Here is a 22,451-nt window from a genome sequence, read left to right on the forward strand (position 1 = left end):
CCTCCCAGACCAATACTCAAACTCTTGCATCCATTCCCCGATTTGAATGTTTGAACGACGACTTAATTGGCCAACGACACGCATCCATCCACACCGAATCAATGTATCCAGCGCTTCCCGCATCGTAATGTTGACCCCGTGAGACTGACTTGAGCGCGGAATAACCCATGTGTCAATCAAACAGTCTTGACTTCTGATGTCTTCTCGAGTGGTCGCGTGAAACTGAAAAATCAAGAGGTGTCGGGAGTCATAGACAAAAACCTGTGGGCAGTCGTACTTGTAGGCGTATCTTAAAAGTACCAAATCTGTTAGTGACCGAGAACGCTCCGCAATCGTGATGTATATTTACTAACCCTCTCATCTCTTGCCCTAGCCTTTTGGTGACTGTTCCCATAGTCTTGGCCCCGGACCATTCGTCCTTCTGAATGACACCCCATGGCTTCAGCTCGCCAGCGCACAAGCAGTACTCATGACTCTCGACCATCAACGAAAAATAATGGTCGATGGTTTTGGAATCAGTGGTAGCCCCTGGTGGTCCTGATTGCGAGCGCTCGAATACGTTGAGCCCGTCCCAAGCCTGACGACATGGAAGAGACAAGTGTCTTTGAAAGTCTCGGGTAACGTCTGCTTCTTGTTCGATGAGCTCATGAAATACGTTCGTGCTAGATGTAAGTCGCTTCATACGATCTTCTGCTAGATTTTGAAGATGACCATATTTTTGACCGGGCCGTTCTTCGATGCAGCTCAAGGTTGCGTCTCGAAGTCCTGCTTTTACTTCAGGGAACTCTTGTACCCAGTCTTTCTTGGAAATCTTCGGGTCCTTTCCAGGCATTCTAAAAAAGGAAGCGCTGGGCAAATCCTCTCTCAGAAGATCCCCGATAGAACTGAACATTTCGTTTTTGTTCTTGTGGTTTTAAGACCTGTTTAGGCCAACTCAAAGACCCTTTCCAGCCACCTTGCTGATTTTGCGGGAAGACCGAAATTTGTGCGTTTCGGTACTAGAAAGCGCACCGTCATCCCGTTGTGCAACCGGAATGATCAACTACGTCAGCGGCAAACAAAGCAGCAGTCACCAAATGCCTTTGTCTGTCGGGCGTCACAGGTTAGGCAGAGCCGACGGCAACTTGCATGGCAATGCGATACGTATCAAATTCAGCCGGAGCGATAAAACTGCGAGTACCCGTTCGCTGAGACTGCCATGTTGCCACCTGTGGACAATGGAAAATGTGCTTTGGAGCCTAGTATCAATGCACGCCCTGACTAATCAGATAAAAATAGAAAATACGATCCGGATGTCAGCTCCCCTGAGATTAAACAGACACACACACTAACAATATAATGACATTGTTGTTGAACGAAATCCTGGGAAATTCATCTCACCCAATGGTGGTGTGCAATCATTTCCGATACTGTAGCATTGGGGTAGAAAATGGTCCAGCCCGGTGTGATATGTGATAACAACGGCCCTTTAACGACAAATCGAACTACTCATCTAAAACCTATAGGGCGGTTCATAATTTTATATCGGGCCGAACAACCTTCTACCTCAGTGCCATGGAAAGTAAGAGAGAAGCGAGGAAGGCGCCGTAGTGATGGATATTGATGAAGATGAAGAAGCATCCAGCGCCGGCTGACGTGCGGATAACCTCCAGCCTGTAAAGGGGTTCAATGGAGCTCACTAGCTGCAATTTGCAGGCATGTGAACAAAGGTCAGTAGCTGCATTTTAGTGCCTTAGCAAGCTGCGGTGGATAACGTTATAACGTTCTTGTATTCTCCAGAACAACCATAGTCTATCTGGATACGCTCCAATCTTCGAGGATTCAGGATATCCAGGGTTATGGACATCACAGCCTGCCCTGCCCAATTCCCCCAGTATAGATTTCAACGGCAAACCTACTGAGCTGATAGACCCTGCGCTTGCCGAAACACCCGTCGCAGCCTTCAAATTTGAGCCCCTTGATGACCCTGACTCGCTTAACAAGGGTAAGAAGAAAGTAACGGTCCCATCGTCACAGAAAATACCCATCAAAGCTTCCTCAAATCAATTGGACAGAAAGCCAGTTGCACTCGATGCAACAGAACATTGTCATACGCATGAATTGCCCTCTTGAATTTCCATTCTTGTCTATAATCCTGAACTGCTATTGCCAAGACTGATCGAAGGGTGAATCTTGCCTGAACCGATGTTACCAAGGCTAAGCGAAGGGTGAGTGCTGCCTGAGCGTGTGGCGCAGTCGCCAAGCCCATTTTTGGTCCATCGGGTAAAATTACCCCAACCAGAAACCGGGAAAGCTTGGCCCAATTTCGGCCACTCCGTCATCCAAGTTTTGTTCTTTGAAATCCTAGTTTCGGACCTTCCAAAATTGGCTAACTCAAAACTTGGCCATTATGTTAACGAAATTCCAAATTAACAGTGAGTTTTTCTTTTTTCTTCTTGTTTCTTTCTTTTTTTGAACTTATGGGGTTCAATAATAGGTTTTTGTTTTAATGGCTTAGCCACCTTTTCGGCTCAACCGTTTCGAAGTCTGTAGACTTCACCTGAAACAAGCGTCAATTGTGTCCAACTTTTAACGCACGCTGAATGTAGAGCTAAGTAGTGATCGGAGGTCCACAAAGTTGATTATAAAAGGCATATTCACGCCGTACTTTTGGATTCTAATTTGTTACCTTTTTTGCATGCGCCGAACCTAAGGCATTACGGGAGGAGGGGCAATTGAAAACTTTGCCCGACGACAGTTATCAACATTGGTGATACTTAAACGGCTTACGTTCTGAGCGCTTATATTTGTAAGGGCAGCTTGGATAACAAGCAGCCGATCATAAGAACTTTCAAATTGGGTGTTTTAAGACTTATTCTAAGGACTTGCGGCTAAATAGCCTCGCTGCTGCTTGGGATCATAATGCTAACTTGACTATCTTCCGAGACGAAGTCCCAACCAAACATCATGGCGAGCGTCAAGGACGATGTGCTGATAATAACCTTTGGTACTTCTGGCATCAAACCTCTACTTTTTGACAAGTGGATGGAAGGAGTTGCATTACTTATTTCCGCTAGGGACTGGCGAGCCACCGGATTTGGTGGGTTTGTCCACANTATCAATGCACGCCCTGACTAATCAGATAAAAATAGAAAATACGATCCGGATGTCAGCTCCCCTGAGATTAAACAGACACACACACTAACAATATAATGACATTGTTGTTGAACGAAATCCTGGGAAATTCATCTCACCCAATGGTGGTGTGCAATCATTTCCGATACTGTAGCATTGGGGTAGAAAATGGTCCAGCCCGGTGTGATATGTGATAACAACGGCCCTTTAACGACAAATCGAACTACTCATCTAAAACCTATAGGGCGGTTCATAATTTTATATCGGGCCGAACAACCTTCTACCTCAGTGCCATGGAAAGTAAGAGAGAAGCGAGGAAGGCGCCGTAGTGATGGATATTGATGAAGATGAAGAAGCATCCAGCGCCGGCTGACGTGCGGATAACCTCCAGCCTGTAAAGGGGTTCAATGGAGCTCACTAGCTGCAATTTGCAGGCATGTGAACAAAGGTCAGTAGCTGCATTTTAGTGCCTTAGCAAGCTGCGGTGGATAACGTTATAACGTTCTTGTATTCTCCAGAACAACCATAGTCTATCTGGATACGCTCCAATCTTCGAGGATTCAGGATATCCAGGGTTATGGACATCACAGCCTGCCCTGCCCAATTCCCCCAGTATAGATTTCAACGGCAAACCTACTGAGCTGATAGACCCTGCGCTTGCCGAAACACCCGTCGCAGCCTTCAAATTTGAGCCCCTTGATGACCCTGACTCGCTTAACAAGGGTAAGAAGAAAGTAACGGTCCCATCGTCACAGAAAATACCCATCAAAGCTTCCTCAAATCAATTGGACAGAAAGCCAGTTGCACTCGATGCAACAGAACATTGTCATACGCATGAATTGCCCTCTTGAATTTCCATTCTTGTCTATAATCCTGAACTGCTATTGCCAAGACTGATCGAAGGGTGAATCTTGCCTGAACCGATGTTACCAAGGCTAAGCGAAGGGTGAGTGCTGCCTGAGCGTGTGGCGCAGTCGCCAAGCCCATTTTTGGTCCATCGGGTAAAATTACCCCAACCAGAAACCGGGAAAGCTTGGCCCAATTTCGGCCACTCCGTCATCCAAGTTTTGTTCTTTGAAATCCTAGTTTCGGACCTTCCAAAATTGGCTAACTCAAAACTTGGCCATTATGTTAACGAAATTCCAAATTAACAGTGAGTTTTTCTTTTTTCTTCTTGTTTCTTTCTTTTTTTGAACTTATGGGGTTCAATAATAGGTTTTTGTTTTAATGGCTTAGCCACCTTTTCGGCTCAACCGTTTCGAAGTCTGTAGACTTCACCTGAAACAAGCGTCAATTGTGTCCAACTTTTAACGCACGCTGAATGTAGAGCTAAGTAGTGATCGGAGGTCCACAAAGTTGATTATAAAAGGCATATTCACGCCGTACATTTGGATTCTAATTTGTTACCTTTTTTGCATGCGCCGAACCTAAGGCATTACGGGAGGAGGGGAAATTGAAAACTTTGCCCGACGACAGTTATCAACATTGGTGATACTTAAACGGCTTACGTTCAGAGCGCTTATATTTGTAAGGGCAGCTTGGATAACAAGCAGCCGATCATAAGAACTTTCAAATTGGGTGTTTTAAGACTTATTCTAAGGACTTGCGGCTAAATAGCCTCGCTGCTGCTTGGGATCATAATGCTAACTTGACTATCTTCCGAGACGAAGTCCCAACCAAACATCATGGCGAGCGTCAAGGACGATGTGCTGATAATAACCTTTGGTACTTCTGGCATCAAACCTCTACTTTTTGACAAGTGGATGGAAGGAGTTGCATTACTTATTTCCGCTAGGGACTGGCGAGCCACCGGATTTGGTGGGTTTGTCCACAACGTCGGACAAAATGTGTTGGTAAAAGGTGGCCAAAATATAGAGAAGGCGCTTTCCTTGCTTGGTTGTTTTGGATTTGCTAGTCACATGATATCGGAAAGAGTCTACGCGTGTCAGCCGGGGGATGGGCATCTGGGACCGCATGACTTTGTGGATTGCGTTCAGGCCTGGAGGTCTAAAAGCCAATGGCGAGCTGATTACTGTCATTTGTGAGATGCTGTCCGGTATTGGTTCTGACCGCGAATGAATTATGCCGACAGTTTAGTACGCTTCGCTGTCTACCAGAGGACTGCAGAAGTCTGCGCTGAATCTGGTTTCTAGTGAAGAATTGGGTAGTTATTAAGTTACATTAATCGAACTCTGCTACATCTTTACTTTTCAAACATATGCAACATATACGCAATTACTGTACACACCCTTACAATAGACTCTATGTACAAAGCACAGTAGATAGAGGTTTGAAAGTATATTTTGACGCTGACGATTACACGAGCACTGTGTTTGAGCTGTGCAAAGTCATTGGGCACGAGCCCTGCTGAGAAACGACTAGTTGCGTACTAGGATGGCCCAATTCATCCTATGCCAAGGTGAAGCCTGACTGAAGCATTGGATGTGAAAGTTCCGTTTGAGGGACTGCAGCTCCTGGAGCTCACGAGAGTAGCATGCCCTACTTCGCTAAAGCAGTTGAGAATCATGGCTTCTCGTTGGGTATGTCCAAACTGCGTCCCGTGTTAACGTTTTCTTTAAGTTGCGTATGTCAACTCCTGGCGATTCTCCGGATACCCAGGGCCCGGAACATGGCTACTGTCAATTTTTGCAGCCTTGTGGCGTATTTGATCAGCGACGGCGGCCATGCCTTTTTGACCCAGAAGGCCACGCGTGAGCACCTTGCGCTTTAATGCCTTCAGGAACCAGAGAAGCGTGATATAGCGACCAGGGACTTTCTCCCTCTGCACAGGCTACCTGTGTCGTGGAGCCCCAATTTACTTTACAATCAAGCCTCGCTGGCCCGAATCTGGCTAATAGAAGTTTATCAAACCTTCCGTATGGAACATCTGTCGGGCGAGTTATACAGCTGGACACCCCAAAACAACCACACCCTTTGGAAAGGATTCCAACCCAGTTGAACACCGGAATGATACCCCAATTCATCCTCTCAAAATCTACGCACCAATATGTTACAGGTCTAGCACCAATTCAAATGTAAGCAAGTAATAAGATTTGGAATTGTGATATATCTCAAACAAGTTGAATCACCCCCCACCGGCCTGTTCCGGTTTTGTGCATTGCTTAGTTTTACCCCAGGTTAAAACCCATTCGGATCATTTTATCTTTCCAAACAGCTTTGAGTGCACACAAGAATGCCCCCTCTGCCAGAATGGTACCACCTGGCGTTGGACGTTCAAATTCGGGGTTGCTTTTGCAGTACAGTTTGGGGTTGCCGTTGTGCCGATAGCTGAAGTTTTGAGTACTGCCACGGATGGTTGTATCAGAGCCTGACCTACCATCCCCTGGGGAAAGCAAAGCCAGAAGAATGTGCAAATCGAGAACCCAATCTTCAGGCGCGTTGAGGACGAAGATTGCCGCAATGGGATGTGATTGTTCGGCAAAAGACCTTGGTATGCCAACGGCGTTGTGAATGCTCGCTGATGCTTGCTGAACGTGAAAGTTTGCCGATTCTTTGACAAGATCCGAGGATATCAGAACCTTCCCGAAGCCTAGTGTTTTGATCTGTTCCCGAGCCTGGGCCATGCCACCTATAACAAGCACCCATTTATCTTTATACTTTGAGGACAGCGGCAAGAAGTCCGGGGTTTCTTCCCAGTATAACGAGGGGGCCAGCGGGTCGGATACAATCGGGATCTCGCCATCAGTCGAACTGCGTTGCTCACTGAAACTGAAGGTTCCAGGTGGGGGTTTGCCATAAAAAGCTATTTGAAACGGATCACGCTGCTGCATGGAAGATATTCCGACTGCATCTTCGTCATATACCATAGGAGGCATGATGAAACGATAATGCTCTCACAATCGTACCTCCCAAAGCCGGGGCCTTGTTGAGCCATTAAACCCGAAGCATTACTGTTGTGAATCAACTGGATGCCTGGAACGTTGCAACGCAAGTAGCTGGACTTGCTTCAGTGCGGGTCCGTGTCTTAAGGAATAGGAGCATAGAAGGGTTAGTCTCAATCGTGTTATTATGCTGAAAAGGTTTTTTTCCGCTAACGCACCCAATAATAAATGTGTTTTTGGACTTAGTGGAGGCTACTGTTACTTCTCTGGGGGCGACTTCTGTGGTATGCATCTGGGATTTGACCTGAAGTGGTTTTCTTGCATCTTCTGAGTCTGCTTCCTCACTTTATATTACCCAGTCGGCCGAATAGGCTGCGAGCTTGATTGCTTCGCTCCCTCTATTAGCAAGGATTTTGCTTATAGGGTACATATCTACTGCTAGTCTTCGGCGTCCCCGAGCCAAGAACTTGCAGCGATGAATGAAACGGAGCATACAACCAAAGATAAGGAACCAATATATTCTTTTCGAGGCCATCCCTTTATAGCTAGGGTGGTGCAACATGCCACCAATAGCTTTACAAGTGTAAAAAATAATCTTTCAGGATACGAAGCAAACTTACCAAGTATTGAACTATTTCTGTTTGCGCTGTTGGTGAGATCGCATCTGGGGCTTAGGGAATTGCTGTAATATCAATGACATACCCAAGCAGAAACGGCGTGGTACATACGGCGTTTGCCCAGAGATGACATTGTCCCGCCTGTTTTCATGTAACCTTAGATTACTGACTACATTTCCCCTCGGTCATTAAATGAGCGGAGCAGCTCTGTGCTTCAAATTCGAGACAGGCGTTGTAGTTCGGCAGAAGGGCCAGCAGGAAAACACTAACTTTCGGTGATAACCGGAATCTTCCCCTTTTTTGTATCCACTTAATCCTTTAGCTTGACAAAGGGAGGCCACGCAGTCTCTCAGGGGTATTTTCACTTGTTAAGTAATCCTGTATGGATCTAGCGCGTATGGAAGCAAGGCTATGTTAAGTTCGGGGTGTGCTAAGCGATTGAATAAATTGTCCGCTAATGCTAACCTCTCCTCCTGTCTTTCGGGGGGATGGCGCAGTGGTTAAGCGCCATGGCTGTTACTTGTGTAACGTAGGTTCGAATCCTGCTCCCTCCACCTCCTCCCCACTTAATGTGGCAAGGATAACCCGGCTGGCNNNTGGACGTTCAAATTCGGGGTTGCTTTTGCAGTACAGTTTGGGGTTGCCGTTGTGCCGATAGCTGAAGTTTTGAGTACTGCCACGGATGGTTGTATCAGAGCCTGACCTACCATCCCCTGGGGAAAGCAAAGCCAGAAGAATGTGCAAATCGAGAACCCAATCTTCAGGCGCGTTGAGGACGAAGATTGCCGCAATGGGATGTGATTGTTCGGCAAAAGACCTTGGTATGCCAACGGCGTTGTGAATGCTCGCTGATGCTTGCTGAACGTGAAGGTTTGCCGATTCTTTGACAAGATCCGAGGATATCAGAACCTTCCCGAAGCCTAGTGTTTTGATCTGTTCCCGAGCCTGGGCCATGCCACCTATAACAAGCACCCATTTATCTTTATACTTTGAGGACAGCGGCAAGAAGTCCGGGGTTTCTTCCCAGTATAACGCGGGGGCCAGCGGGTCGGATACAATCGGGATCTCGCCATCAGTCGAACTGCGTTGCTCACTGAAACTGAAGGTTCCAGGTGGGGGTTTGCCATAAAATGCTATTTGAAACGGATCACGCTGCTGCATGGAAGATATTCCGACTGCATCTTCGTCATATGCCATAGGAGGCATGATGAAACGATAATGCTCTCACAATCGTACCTCCCAAAGCCGGGGCCTTGTTGAGCCATTAAACCCGAAGCATTACTGTTGTGAATCAACTGGGTGCCTGGAACGTTGCAACGCAAGTGGCTGGACTTGCTTCAGTGCGGGTCCGTGTCTTAAGGAATAGGAGCATAGAAGGGTTAGTCTCAATCGTGTTATTATGGTGAAAAGGTTTTTTTCCGCTAACGCACCCAATAATAAATGTGTTTTTGGACTTAGTGGAGGCTACTGTTACTTCTCTACGGTCCCCCGCATATAGGGAATGGAAATTCCAATACACACCGAGAAAGGAGCCCGAGGAACTGCGTTTGCCAAGACCCCTACTGGGCCATTATTTGGCCATGAGGACCGGCCACGGCGATTTCAAAGCCTACCATGACCGTTTCAACCACCAGGATGCAAACACCTCGTGTGCCTGGTGCTGGAAGCGGACCTCCCCTGAGCACCCGGTGCACTGCCGCTATTCGCGGGCGGTGTGGAGAAACTGGCCGTGGCTTGATAACGAGCGGCCGGTCGGGCCGCCAGACCGCGCCCAACGCCGCAAATTCTTCCAGACAAGCCTCGGGCAACCGAAAAGCTTTGAGGCGTTTTCGATAGCCACCAACTACTTCAGCGCCCGCCCCAGAGCGGCCCGCCAGCGCCCCGCGCGCCACGAACGCACTTTACGCCTAGGGACACCGATCGTAAACGACTCGAACTCAGACGAGGAATAGACTTGCTGCCTTTTCACCCACAATTCACGGCACAAGCCGTCAGACGAACCCTCCGTGCACCTTAGGCACGGGGTCGCGTCAGTGAACTATCCCCCTAAGCAGGACCGGGCCCGAACCCGGTCAGGCACGATCCGCCTCTGCCCTCCTTGTTTTCCCCCTGTGTAAATAAAGAAGATAGAACGCGCGCCGAGATACCCCTCGGGAGGTTGCTAACGGCCGGCTAACAAGCCGGGCCGAGCCCGGCGTTAAATAATACTACTACTACTACTACTACAAGAACTCGATGCTAGCAGTGATGAGAAGTCGCAATAGGCGGACCTTATTCCTACAGTCTAGGAAAGGGCGCTTCGGAACAAGTGTTGTTCCGTGTAGCAGGCACCCAGTGGTTCACCGTGACAACGGGAAGCATCCGCGTCTCCAAGTCGTCAAAATAGCTGTTCCTGTAACTACACCAGATCGCAGCAGAAGAAGGCAAATTTTCTAAGTTGTCCTTGGCCAGCAAATTTTATTGTGGTCCCCCGGAATATTGCCTGGCAAGGCTGCTCATCATATAGGCCCACCGGTGTGTCGAAAAAACAAGGATAAGAAGGGCCCTGCGACCTGTCAAAAAAGAGTATTCGTAATAAGATTCCCAAAATACCAGTTATGATTGGCCCCTTGGGTTTGGTGGAATCAATAACACAAGAGCCTGTTGCCGAGCCAATACCACAGCGGGAGCACCAATAGCACCAGTGGCAGCAAGTTTATAGGGACCACCACCACTCCAACTTCCGCGACTTTTACAGGGACCACTTGCCATCCCACGCGCCACTAAATGCGTATCCTCTCGTTGTCCCAGACACCGACAGCAAGAGTTGGATAGTCCACCAGCACCAGCAGCCGGAACAGTCTCCACTACCTTCGGTCAGGATGCCTCCCAGCGTGAACTATGTCCGACCGACCCGCTCCGAAGACTGGGAGCCTTACCGGGCCGTCTTTGAGGAGCTGTACAAGACGCAAAAGTTGAAGGACGTCATGGACACGATGGAGAGGGTTTATTTCTTCAATAAATTTGATCTCATACGCAAATAAATCAGATGCCTCCCAGGCAGATGGCACTTTCGTGATAGCCAATAAGGATGTGATAGCAGATGGCATGTTCGAACAGGGTATGTGGTGAATTGTGACAACGAGTAGCATCCGGGCCACCAAGGTCTTTACCGGGTGGTCAGAGTAGCATTCCTGCAGCTATCGACGTGTTCCCAATGCAACCACAGCACCTGGGACTTGAGCCTTCAGCACCGTCCAATTTGCCCATAAATCGCTTCCTATTGGTCACGAGCAAGGCAATCAAAAAGGCGCCATGTATTGCACTTGTTTCTGGGCCACACTTCTTCGTTCTTTTACGGTCCAAACAGATACGAACTTGAGCTGCGTAAAAACAGGGGTATGAGAACTGCGGTCAGGCTTACCGGAGGTAGCATTCCGGCAACCGGCTTTAGACCGCACATGTACCCGGTCACTGACTCACTAAAATCTCCAAGCACCTGTGTAACGTCGTTGGTGGCTCTTTTGGTGCTTTATGCAGAACTCAAGAGTGTATGACCAAATTTCAACATTCTCATAGGTTATCTTGCATCGCACACTGAAGTTGCTTGTGCCTATCGACAGACAGTCAAGTCCCTGGTTAGGAAACATCTGCCACGGTGATGATCCAGTCATTTAGTCCTGTGTTTCAGGCATCAATTATCAGGGGTTTGCAGGACAACGCAGCTCCGAATCTGTAGCCCTGCTAGAATGCTGGCGTGGATGTTTTGGCCAAGATCTCTGGCCATCCATGCATCCATCCCGATTGGCAAGAAGTTGACCAAGGATTGACTGAAAAAAATCATTTTTAGAAATGGGTTGCAAATGGTTCGCCCAGAACAAGGCGATTACGCCCCCGGTACATGGATTCACGCGGATTGCCGCGACTCCTAGGAAACCGGCGAAGAATGTCTGGCGCAGCCACGTATGGCCCTACTTTCACCCCGTTGAGTAAAATGAGGTATTCCCACTCTACACGTCGATAGCTACAAGAATGCTATTTTGACAACCTGGTAGAGACCTTGGTGGCCCGGATGCTACCCGTATTTTTGAGGACTCAACAGGTTTCGGAGCCAGAACCATTGGGTTGCTGCCAGCCTTTCCTGCTGGCTTTATTTTTTCCATACTACTAAAGCCTTGTCCTCTTCCACTTATTGCCACTACTTCTCAGGTCTTCTTTTGTTCTCCCTTTTGATCCAAACGCTCTGCGTCAGGAATCAATCCCACAATGCCAAACCCAACCAACATGTGCTCGGTTGGGGGCACTCCCAAAGCCACGAAAATCGCGAGGTGCCGGAAGCACTCAAGGTCAAAAAATGGATGTGTAACTTGTAAAAATAAACATAAAAAGGTACGAATTTATCAAAGCTAACATCGACCCTCTCTTTGTATTATTTGAGTGCTTCTTCCCCTATGCCAAACATAATACTTCTCCACACTGGTAAGCATACCTTAGCTTACCTGTATCCTTTTCTGTAATCCAGTGCGATGAGAAAAAGCCGAAATGTTCCAACTGCATTACACGCAGCTATGACTGCAGCTTCAGCACGAATATGGCCGCAGCGTCGGTGAATAGTGACAATCACCAATTCTCAACTATTTCCGAAGTCCGATCATTTTCTGGGATCCGAGAATGCTCTACTTCAGCAATTGCCCGGCAGGAGCAACGGGAGCAAATACCTATTTTTAATATCCAAAGTACCCCCGGAGAAATGCAAAATCATGAGCTTACAAGTATGTCGCCTTAAGTTCTTTCCAAAGCTGTGGACAAAATCTTACAGTATGTGACGTAACAAAAATTAGGAAAGCACAAAACTCCCGGTTCGCCAGTCGATCAACCAAGCAAAAAGCGTCGCACAGAAACCTACGAAGTTCCGAAGTCTCCTTGTCAGACTTCATACGCACAAGAATCTATTCTTGAAGCGTTTGCCCAAACCACACAACCGAGATCAGAGCAACGGTTGAACGATGCGTTGGAAAAGAGGTTAAAGGGTATCTCCGAAGAACTCAAGCGAGTATCCGAAACGCAAAAGAAAATAGAATCCCAAATATCGGTTGATTGGCCGGATTTGGAGAGTAGAATACACCAGCAGGTTCGGGCTGAAATGACGAATGTGGTTTTAGAAGCCAGATCGACAAGGAGGAAGGCAGTCTCTGAGTTGAGGCAAGAGTTGGAAAAAGGGTCGGTCCTACAGAACGTCCCAGAGTTTCTGCGTGAGCTCAATGTCGAGGCTAAGGGGTCTGAGCATTTACCACCCAAGAATCGGAGTGCTGAGTACAGCATCACTGGCTCCGGTTAAAGGGAATAGAGCATGGGTTGCGGTAAAGCTAAAACTAATACCAGAGGTAAATAGGCTGGCTTCGGAGCTATAGTTATTAAATATCCCTATAAGTGTCGAGTCACGTGATATTGAGTCTGATGAAGGCGAAGATGTGTGCGTCTTGACGGCCGAGGAGCCGCCGGCGGCCCTGTACGACGACAACTCCGAATCGTTGATGGGGGCCGATTCGTTGCACTGCCGCCGAACGAGTGGAGTAGAAGTTCTGAGGAGGAGGGGTGTTACCAAAGACTCTATCTCACTTCCTACAAGTTTTGCTTCTACAGTAGAAGCTTGATAAGGAGCGGGGTCCTCCGAAATACACACTCCATTTTGGGCAAGGCGCAGTCGGGCCATCTATGGGCACAAATCTGGGAGACGGCAGCGATTGTTGGCTTCGAAGCCCGTAGGAGCGTATCAATCAGCAACTAGGTTTTAATCACCCAGGTGGTGACTAGATATGCGGGCTAGCCTGCATGGGCTAACCAGTGATGCATGCAAGTGATCTTCCCTTGGCTGCGGGTTCAAATCGGAAGCCATACTTCTGCATTGTGAAAGGGAAGAGAGGTGAGAGTGTAGCTCCCTGCTCTCTGCCCTCTCTCTGCCCTCTCTCTGCCCTTGATGTCGAGAGCAGGCAAAGAAGACTTGCCCATGGATGCGAAAGTTAAGCGGGCGTAGAAAGTGAAGACACCATATTCTTGTTTCGGGCGAAGCTCTACTTGGACGAAGTTGGCGATTTTGCTGCTTTTGTACCCGATATAGTTTGAGAATACTAGGTGCTCCATAGCCATGGACCTGCTAGCCTGTCTCTATTCGAGAAACATGGAGACGTAGCAAGTGATTCAGACAAAGACCGTATGCTGACGACGCCAGCCGGCACGGAACTGACCTTGCTTGGCCGCAAGCTGGAGCTGCAGGGTTCAAGTGGCAGGTCAAGCTATTGGTTGCCTGCGCTCCGCCCTCGGCTGGTCCACCTAAATGTATGGTGTGATGAGAATAAGGTACTGGGCTGGCCCGCGTTTTTTGTATATGAATAACATGCCCACCCAGTCAAATACGCAAACAAGCAGCGCGTTTCAACGCCACTTTGCTCGACCACTGGGCCGGAAGTATGGGCAAACGAGGGCCAGCATCACCAGAGAATATAATAAGAGGCATTGGTGAAGAAATTAGCAGAACACACCAGCTAAACGAAAGTCACAAAGCTGCCATCAAGGCCAACCTGGCCCTACTGCAAAATAATGGGGACAGCAACAATAACCGGGGTAAAGCCAACACGCTTTCTGGAAGCATGAAGTACCTGCTCGAAAGCGAAAGTCTTCGCAATATACTGCTAGCATACCTCGCCTTTCCGACAGGACTATACAAGCTCAACAAAGACACGAGACAGCCGAAGAGTGGCCAGATTAGCGTGCAAAATCTGAGGCATCATCGACATCCTATCACACTTTGCCGCTCAAGCCAAAATTGGGTTTCTCAACAGTTCAAAGCACTCAGCCACGATGTCAAACCTGACGAGGACTTAATATCCCGATGGCTGGACACGATGACTCCCGAGAAAGAAACATTGGTTGACATCGTGCTCAAAAACCTAAATGACGGCATGCAAATCGGTGTTTGTCAAGAGGTTTTAGCATCTCAGATTACCGAGCGTGGGCTTGTCGATTTACACAGCGAGCCGGAATTGTCGGCCGGCTGGGACGGATATGCCCCTCGCTTGATCCGCGGCGGTGCCCAAGAGTTTTTTCCAGAAATAGAGCACACACAACAGGACGACGTCTTCGCCCAGAAACTGATGGATATAACGACAGGATTGGCCAGAAAACAAGGAAAGAAGTCTGAAGTGCAATTTGGGGCCTATAGACTCAAGCCTGGAGCTGATAGCAGTGAAAATCTGAGGATTGAGGTTACTGGAAGTCACTGGCTTCATGAGGCCTTCAACCAATGCAAAAGCGCACCAAGACCAGACAAGCCTCGAATCGTGGCAATTGATGCAATCTGGCCCGGTTCGATGTTGCGAAATGCCCAAATTCGTGGTCGAGGAGGCTTTAACATTGACAGGTGAAGGCGTGAGCCCAAACATGACGCCGAGGTTGGTTCTCGCCCCTACTTCCAGCTTCACAGACATTCATATCGACGGCGGATCCCACGGCCTTTCCGTAATGGCCCCAGGGGTATTCAAGCTGTGGGGTTTGTGGCCAGGCACCGAGACAAACATCAGCACATTGTCGAGGCTGAAATGTCAAGCGGCGGCGAAAGCGCTTGAAGAAAAAGTCACGGATGCGGATTTTGTGTTGCCACAAGCAGTCAAAGAACTGGAAGACCGGATCTGGTTTGTCACTGACTCTATAGATCTTCTTCACATGCGCCCCGGTACCATCCACACCGTCTACACCATGAATGGAGGCATTCTCGCTGGATGCAACTTTGTTTCCGCAGATGATGTGGTGGCTACGGCTCGTGCAGTTGATGCGATTTGGAGCGAAAGTGAGGCTAGGGGGATAAAGCAGAATCAAGACGACGAACTGGGATACTTTGTGCAGGGTTTGCAGTTGTGCTTGGAGCGGGAGGGTCTGGATAACGCGGAGGAACTGTCCCAACCTGCCCAGGATGCGTGCACGCAACTTTGCAAGCGCGCGGCTCGCATGCAGCAGGTTATAAAACCAGGCGATTTCGAAAACATAAGGGCTGTAATGTTAGCGGGCAAACAAGCTTGTGAGGTTGAGAGCAAGCGATTTGATCGCGTGGTCCGGAGGGCGCCGAAAGCGCAGAGGGTGTGCAGGTCATGTAGTAGGCCATGGAAAGAGCACAAAACGATGTAGTCTGATAGGAATTGATGGTAAACTCACAACGGATCCAGTCATGCATCACAAAGGGATCCCCAGAATCACGTGGTTCGTCCCGTGATTCTGGTTGGACGTAGCCTCATAAGGGAGGGTTGTGCACTTACGTACTACCATTTACCTGATCTATAGATCACCCCTGGCCTATCCACAGATATGTACCAAAATTTCTAGACAAATACTACGTGAAGGTATGATTGGTGAATGCAACGGATTGTATTCTTAACGGAGGTTGGATGCTGGTGAGCAGTCCTGAGGCTGCACAGTAACTCTGACCACCTCTCCACTGGTGATCAGGATCAGTTTTAGCTGATCACGACACCTTATCTTATCGTCACGTGACCCTGCCAGTTCTGCAGGGACGCTCCATCTCAATTCCTTAGGACAGCCGAAGGGCTGTTTTATTATGAACAATTTTACATTTCGAGGTTGATCTCGTCAACCGCCACCTTGAGCCGATACCAAATACCTAAATTCTTCTTTTTAAAAGTCCTTAAATGCAGAAATAGAGCGATGTTTTCATTCTGAAGCATATGGCGTGTGCAAATCCAAAGATCACTAATCGTACACCCCGCTTATTTGTGAGTTTTGAGGCGTAATTTTGTAAAACAAGTAGAGCGAACAGCTATTACCAAGCTCTATAAAGATGCCAAAGATAGCAGAAATGCTTGAGAATACGCATATAAACGTTGGTGGAGGGAAGATATTATCACTTAAAGTTGAGTCGTTTCGACAGTGACTCCTGTAGGAGCCATGGCTACATCAGCTGGAACTACGATTGGGCGGATGAAGGCGTGTCGTGCTCCAGGCGCGTTCCTGCAAAACCAGCCTTCCTTTGGCCCGACTAAATCACCCCACCCTCGCGTTTCTCGACACATTCATATCTTTTCGGCCTTAGCTTGGGTTTGACTTGCCCTAACCATTGCTCTTTCAGCTCTTTTACGCTCGGCTGTTTTCGGCATACTGACGGGTTACAGAGAAATTGGATGGAAAGCGAGGCAAAGCTGGGACCCTGTCAATCGAGGTGTAGTGTAAAAGCGAAGGAAAAAGCTGGGACCCTGTCAATCGAGGGAAGAACCTGGGTGGAACCAACCCATCTACTTGGTTGTGTCACGTAAGTCAAATAGACATAACAGGCAAGACCCACCAGGAATCGGAGCAAGCAATCCAAGCAGTAGCACCGAGATAAGCTGTCGTGCAGTATCCCTCTCATGCCCCCACTCTACACTCTACCACCCCTGCGGGTGCTTTCATTGGTTAATCGTTTACGGGACTTTAATTGGTTGCATTGACGGTTTCCAACCGCGCCACTCTGAAGGATCACGAACATGCCCGGTGCTATGCCAGCCGAGCTTTCAGTCGTCGAATGTGTCTTGCCATGCCAAGATTATTACCGGAATGCCGCCACCAACAAAAGGGTTTGCGTCGGCGACTTTTTGTTTAGCAATCCAATACTAACTTTTGTCGGGCAAATAACATATAGTCCCCGGTGATGCCCTTAGGGCTCCCGGTTGTCTCGCGGCCTAAGTTGGACGATAGTTTGAGGGCTCGCGTGAAACTGGAAGATCAAGAGATACTGAGAGTCACAACAGAAACCTGAGGCTTCTCACAATTCCCACATACCCCTCGTACTGACGGGTACGCATTCTGTATGGATAAGCAGAGATCCACCCCATGTCACTGCCAAGCTTGCGCATCCTGTCATCCTCCGAATGAAGCGCAGGTTGGACAGCGCACCCAGCGGTTGTCTCCACACACCCCACGAGCATCAGGTTGTGGAAGATCTGTCAGCAATTTCGCGAGCTCGGTTGGTTGCGTCGTGTTAGGAATGCCACTTCACAAACCCAAGTTGCACTTGCTTCTGGGCATGGGTGAAACGCCAATCGTAGAAAAATGCATTCCACTCGCGAATGCCAAAGATATACCAATCTGGTTAGCGGCTATGCGTTCGACCATGCAGTAACAGACGTGAATGAGACGTGTGGAGGGTCACGTGTATAACCACGTGACTCGGGAACGCGTTACCGAGTTTTCAACAAGCGATGCGGATATGTAGATAACGTGGTTTATCAGTACCCCGGCCATATCAGTACCCCGGCCACTTTTGAGCTCAACACCATCTTTCAATTGCGACACGCGCTTTTTCTCCCATCAACAATGGAAGATTTATACTAGCACTAAATGAGCTTCGATCTAACAAAAAGTCCAGCATTCGAAAAGTCGCCAAAACTTACAATGTAGCCCGAACGACCCTACAAGACAGAATAAACGGCGCCGCTGCTTTGGCCAATCGTCGGCCCAGCGCGCAAAAATTGACGGAAAGCGAAGAGGAGGTAATCGTCCAGTATATATTGGACCTAGATTCCCGAGGATTTCCGCCTCAGATCGCTGACGTGGCCGCAATGGCCGACTATATCCTCGCGATGCGGAATACGCGACCGGTTGGCAAGCTTTGGGCTTATCGCTTCGTTAAACGACGTACAGAGCTAAAGACGCGTTTTTCTCGCGCCTTCGACTTCCAAAGGGCCCTTTGCGAAAATCCTGACGCGTTAAACGCGTGGTTTCGACTAGTAGCCAACATGAGGGCCAAATACGGTATCCAGGACTGCGATATCTACAACTTCGACGAAACCGGCTTTATGATGGGCCAGATTTGTGGCCATATGGTCGTGGCCGGGTCAGAAAAACGCGGAAAAAGCAAACGAATACAGCCTGGCAATCGAGAATGGGCTACGGCAATCTGCTGCATTAGTGGCGACGGGTACGATGTGCCTCCATTTCTCATCGTTAAAGGCGCCTACCATCTCGCGAATTGGTATACAGAAAGCGGTCTTCCGGCTTCCTGGCGTATCAAACCTACCCCCAATGGATGGACAAACAACGAAACAGGCCTGGAATGGATCCAACATTTCGACAATTGTACGAAATCGCGGACAAAGGGCGCATATCGGATGCTGGTACTCGATGGGCATGGCAGCCACCAGTCGCCCGAATTCGAAACCTATTGCAAAGATCACAACATTATTCCGCTTTGCCTGCCTGCTCATTCATCTCACCTAACTCAACCACTTGACGTAGGAATATTCAGTATCCTAAAGCGGGCGTACGGTCAAGAAATCAACGACTTTATCCGGGCCCACATCACCAGTATTAGCAAAGTCGAGTTCTTTTTAGCCTTTGCAGCGGCCTATAAAAAGTCAATGACGAAAAAAAATATGGCCGGAGGTTTCCGAGGGGCCGGACTTATCCCTTTCGATCCGGAAACGGTTATATCCAAGCTGGATATAAAATTGCGGACGCCGTCACCCAAAGAGCCTGCTTTTCCCAATACCGATATTTGGGTTTCTCAAACGCCACACAACCCAACAGAAGCGGTTTGCCAATCTACGCTTGTTGAAAATCGAATTAGCCGTCATCAAAGCAGCTCTCCGACTCCTATTTTCGAAGCAGTAAAGCAACTGGCGAAGGGATTAGAATCTTTTGCTTATCGAAACACACTTCTCGAAGCAGAGGTCCGCAACCTTCGGAAGGCTAACGAAGCGCTTAGCAAACGACGAAGGGCCAAAAAAACACAAATCCGTCAAGAAGGGTCAGCAACGGTTGGAGAAATACAAGGTTTGTTAGAACAAAAGAACGTTACGGAACAGGTACAGCAGGAAGAACGTGAAAATAGGGGTCGTTCTATTGGAAGGTTAACGACCGTTCAGCGCTGTAGCAACTGCGGGAATACAGGGCACAATGCACGCACCTGTCAGGAGGATGCAGAAATGTCCGATGTATATATTTCCGATTGTATCGAGGTAAATTAAATAAAGCTGGCGTTATAATTGACGTTGGGAGTTTGGCCGGTTGGAAAAGTGGCCGGGGTACTGATATGGCCGGGGTACTGATAAACCACGTTAGTTAGTTAGTGAGTGGAAGCATGCATGAATACAGAACCGTTTTTGTTTACTAATTTTATCTGATCGATCGATCACCTAAGTCTTATCAACAACCTCCTAGATTCATCAAACTGTCCCAAGTCCGGGACACCATAGCAATGTTCTTCACGAGACATCTCGAGCTTTCTAAACTCCCACTAATTAGTAATCTTTAACTCTCGTTATCGTCATGAGCGGTGGGTGGAATACTGCTTGTTTCTCCTTGTCCCGTGTCACATGGGCTTTGGCAATCATGTTCCCATTTTCGTCGTATAATTCGAGAGAGGAGTGCGTGTGATGGTCGGCTTGGCTTTTGTGCTCCATAGAACTTTGGTACAATTTGGTAAGCAAGAGTTGAGTAACGTTATTTGAAAATTAAAAAAGCTTGGCCACTGACGTGATAAGGGCACTGGCAACTACCTGCTCCTGTTCTTTTGTCAGGAGCTTTTTGCCTTGCAATGCATTTTGCACCCTCTCAGTTGTCTTCTCCAAGATTTCTGGGTCAATAGCATCGACGAGACGACGGTATCCCTTGTCTGTAACTTCCTCAGCTATATAAATGGCGATCGTCTTGCCACGTCGGCTCGTAGCTTCACGAAGCAAGCGACTCATGGCGCTGATAAACGAGGTGTGTGAACGCAAATTATCGCTATAGGTTCGGATGTCAGAGAGTTTAATGTGGTAACGTGCTCACTCGTTCGACGCTCCGATATGTTAGATGCGCCGTCCATTTTATAATCAGCTTCTCCTCGCCCTGATGTTCTGAGATTTATTTGATTGGCCAAGGTATTGTGTGGGAGAGGACGCCGGCTGCTGCCTGATTTTTGCCTTGCATTCAATGTTACATTATGCGTTGGCAATCCTCGAAGGAAGTTCCCCGATTCGCTGATGAGAACGTGGAGGATGGCTTGCGTTACTTGAGTGCACAGCTTGACTGCTCGTTTATTGACCGCAGACGCGGTACAGATAGGATTGGCTTTTAGCCGAATTCCAGCACTGCCTGCACTATTGGAGTCCTAGGATACCTGCTGAAGTTCAATTAAATCAAACCCCCTTGTTGTCGAAATATGTACTCCATAGACCAGTCGAGCTAATTATTTGCTGAGGAACATTGCGTCTGAAGCTCGCATCCACACCACGTGCTAGACTGGTGCGGGAGAAAAGCCCTCTCCCGAGCTCCAACAGGTCAGGGGGAAGACCACCTGATATCAATTTGCATGGGAGATATCCGATTGGTTGCCTCCATTGGTTTGTCACGTGCTTATTGCCTGAGGCACTCAAATACGTCACCTTCGACACCTCTTACGCGACGAGCAGAGTTTTCGATTGAAACAACATCGCTTCACTTTGCCAGCGCCGAGTTTCCCCAACACGTTACGCACAAAGACCTATAACAATGCTTCGCGTTGGGCACATGCTCAGGGGTGCACGAGCAACTTATGAGCTGCAGCAAGCAATAAAAGGATCCACCGTTTTCAAAGCTCGGATCGTAAACCCGATTTCCCTCGATGAGAAATGGTAGGTTGTATATTTCCAGCAAAACCAAACCAAAAAAAAAAAGTTCAAAACTGTTAATATAATTTCTGTATTAGGGCTATCGTCAAAACATGCTCAACAGTAGGGGAACAACGCTCACTCGTTCGGGAATATCAGAACTATCAAATTCCCGATATCGCCGCGAGCCCTTACGTCCGCCAGATGCACGAAGCAATTGGATCATTTGACGATCCGGGCAGCAACTCGAAAATCTCAGCTGAAAATCAACCCTGCCTAGTTTTCGAGTGGCTGGATCACTGTTTATGGAATGTCAAGTCGGACAAGTTCCGCAGCGATCCAGCACTGATTCCCAAGCTCGTTGCTCGTTCTGTTCTATCGGCTCTTGCTACCTTTGAACGATTAGGCAAAGTGCACACAGGTAAGTCACGCCTGTACAAATTTTGCAAACCAAATTTACCAACATTTTGTCGTCCAAATAGATATCAATCCCAACAACATATTGCTCTCAAGCACCGTCACATCAGGAGATCTAATCAAAATTTGTGATCTTGGAGTGAGTAAGTTTATTATTCATTACTAAAAAAACAATGATGGAAAGGTGATATCTAACGCATCAGGACGGGCAAGTGATGGACGAAGGATACACGAAACACCGCCTCCAGTCTTTGCCTTGCCGTGCCCCTGAAGTCTGGAAAGGGCAGGGTGTTTCTCATGCGTCCGAGGTATGGTCTGTTGGGGTCACGGTAAGTTGCGAATCTTCTTACTCTTAATATCTGAGACCGCTGCACCTTAAAAACGGCCATATTTGGACTTGACTTACATGCTTTAGCTGGCCCATTGGCTCCTAGGGCGAGCGATTTTCGGAGCAGATGACAAAATAATCGAGGGACATACAGAGGCGTGGTGCATCGCAAAGATCCAGCGCCTCGTAGGGCAATTTGATGTCTACACAGGTCAGGAGAAGATAGAGGAGGAGTTTGACGTGGCGGCCAGCCTTTTGGACATGGAACTGGATGAGACCCACGGTAATCTACAGGGAAAACTGATCAATGCAGGTTCTCTGCGTCAAGAACTAGAGAGAATCGAGAATCCACCCATCGCCCCGGACCTCGTTGACTTTATAGAGTCTCTTCTCATTTTGGACGAGACAAAGCGGCCTACGGCAGAAGAGGCGTTGCGACACTCTTTCCTAGCCTAATTTTGGACGAGGAAGTAGAGGGCAGACCATGATTTCACAGATCCTTTCATCAGCCTGCAGTTAATTAGATCGTAGGGTGCATACT

At 48.2% G+C, this 22,451-nt stretch overlaps 8 protein-coding genes across 8 annotated transcripts; 5 read left to right on the top strand and 3 right to left on the bottom strand.

Moving 5' to 3' along the window:
* PpBr36_11316 (uncharacterized protein) lies at positions 1 to 892 on the bottom strand (the record flags this gene model as incomplete). Its single annotated transcript, XM_029898418.1, has 2 exons — positions 1 to 289; positions 354 to 892. Coding segments are annotated over 2 exons (828 nt in total), but the record flags the coding sequence as incomplete, so codon positions are not given.
* A 3,907-nt stretch (positions 893 to 4,799) lies between these two features.
* On the top strand, positions 4,800 to 5,193 carry PpBr36_11317 (uncharacterized protein; the record flags this gene model as incomplete). Its single annotated transcript, XM_029898419.1, has 2 exons — positions 4,800 to 4,932; positions 5,048 to 5,193. 2 exons carry the CDS (start codon positions 4,800 to 4,802, stop codon positions 5,191 to 5,193), a joined length of 279 nt encoding a protein of 92 aa, XP_029743175.1.
* Positions 5,194 to 5,637: 444 nt separating this feature from the next.
* PpBr36_11318 (uncharacterized protein) lies at positions 5,638 to 8,779 on the bottom strand (the record flags this gene model as incomplete). Its single annotated transcript, XM_029898420.1, has 3 exons — positions 5,638 to 5,665; positions 6,247 to 6,919; positions 8,176 to 8,779. 3 exons carry the CDS (start codon positions 8,777 to 8,779, stop codon positions 5,638 to 5,640), a joined length of 1,305 nt encoding a protein of 434 aa, XP_029743176.1.
* Positions 8,780 to 10,434: 1,655 nt separating this feature from the next.
* Positions 10,435 to 11,545, top strand: PpBr36_11319 (uncharacterized protein; the record flags this gene model as incomplete). The annotated part of the gene is made up of 3 exons (XM_029898421.1): positions 10,435 to 10,557; positions 10,613 to 10,673; positions 11,403 to 11,545. The coding sequence occupies 3 exons, from the start codon at positions 10,435 to 10,437 to the stop codon at positions 11,543 to 11,545; spliced, it is 327 nt and encodes a 108-aa protein (XP_029743177.1).
* A 598-nt stretch (positions 11,546 to 12,143) lies between these two features.
* On the top strand, positions 12,144 to 12,890 carry PpBr36_11320 (uncharacterized protein; the record flags this gene model as incomplete). The annotated part of the gene is made up of 2 exons (XM_029898422.1): positions 12,144 to 12,324; positions 12,394 to 12,890. The coding sequence occupies 2 exons, from the start codon at positions 12,144 to 12,146 to the stop codon at positions 12,888 to 12,890; spliced, it is 678 nt and encodes a 225-aa protein (XP_029743172.1).
* Positions 12,891 to 13,958: 1,068 nt separating this feature from the next.
* Positions 13,959 to 15,948, top strand: PpBr36_11321 (uncharacterized protein; the record flags this gene model as incomplete). The annotated part of the gene is made up of 3 exons (XM_029898423.1): positions 13,959 to 14,814; positions 14,876 to 15,698; positions 15,926 to 15,948. Exons 1-3 carry the CDS (start codon positions 14,020 to 14,022, stop codon positions 15,946 to 15,948), a joined length of 1,641 nt encoding a protein of 546 aa, XP_029743171.1. The 5' UTR covers positions 13,959 to 14,019.
* Positions 15,949 to 19,774: 3,826 nt separating this feature from the next.
* Positions 19,775 to 20,283, bottom strand: PpBr36_11322 (uncharacterized protein; the record flags this gene model as incomplete). The annotated part of the gene is made up of 2 exons (XM_029898424.1): positions 19,775 to 19,999; positions 20,069 to 20,283. The coding sequence occupies 2 exons, from the start codon at positions 20,281 to 20,283 to the stop codon at positions 19,834 to 19,836; spliced, it is 381 nt and encodes a 126-aa protein (XP_029743165.1). The 3' UTR covers positions 19,775 to 19,833.
* A 784-nt stretch (positions 20,284 to 21,067) lies between these two features.
* On the top strand, positions 21,068 to 22,366 carry PpBr36_11323 (uncharacterized protein; the record flags this gene model as incomplete). Its single annotated transcript, XM_029898425.1, has 5 exons — positions 21,068 to 21,189; positions 21,264 to 21,586; positions 21,648 to 21,721; positions 21,786 to 21,911; positions 21,998 to 22,366. 5 exons carry the CDS (start codon positions 21,068 to 21,070, stop codon positions 22,364 to 22,366), a joined length of 1,014 nt encoding a protein of 337 aa, XP_029743173.1.
* Between the last annotated feature and the right edge of the window lie 85 nt (positions 22,367 to 22,451).

This window comes from Pyricularia pennisetigena, assembly GCF_004337985.1.
Source record: "Pyricularia pennisetigena strain Br36 chromosome Unknown Pyricularia_pennisetigena_Br36_Scf_24, whole genome shotgun sequence".
Taxonomy (NCBI): domain Eukaryota; kingdom Fungi; phylum Ascomycota; class Sordariomycetes; order Magnaporthales; family Pyriculariaceae; genus Pyricularia; species Pyricularia pennisetigena.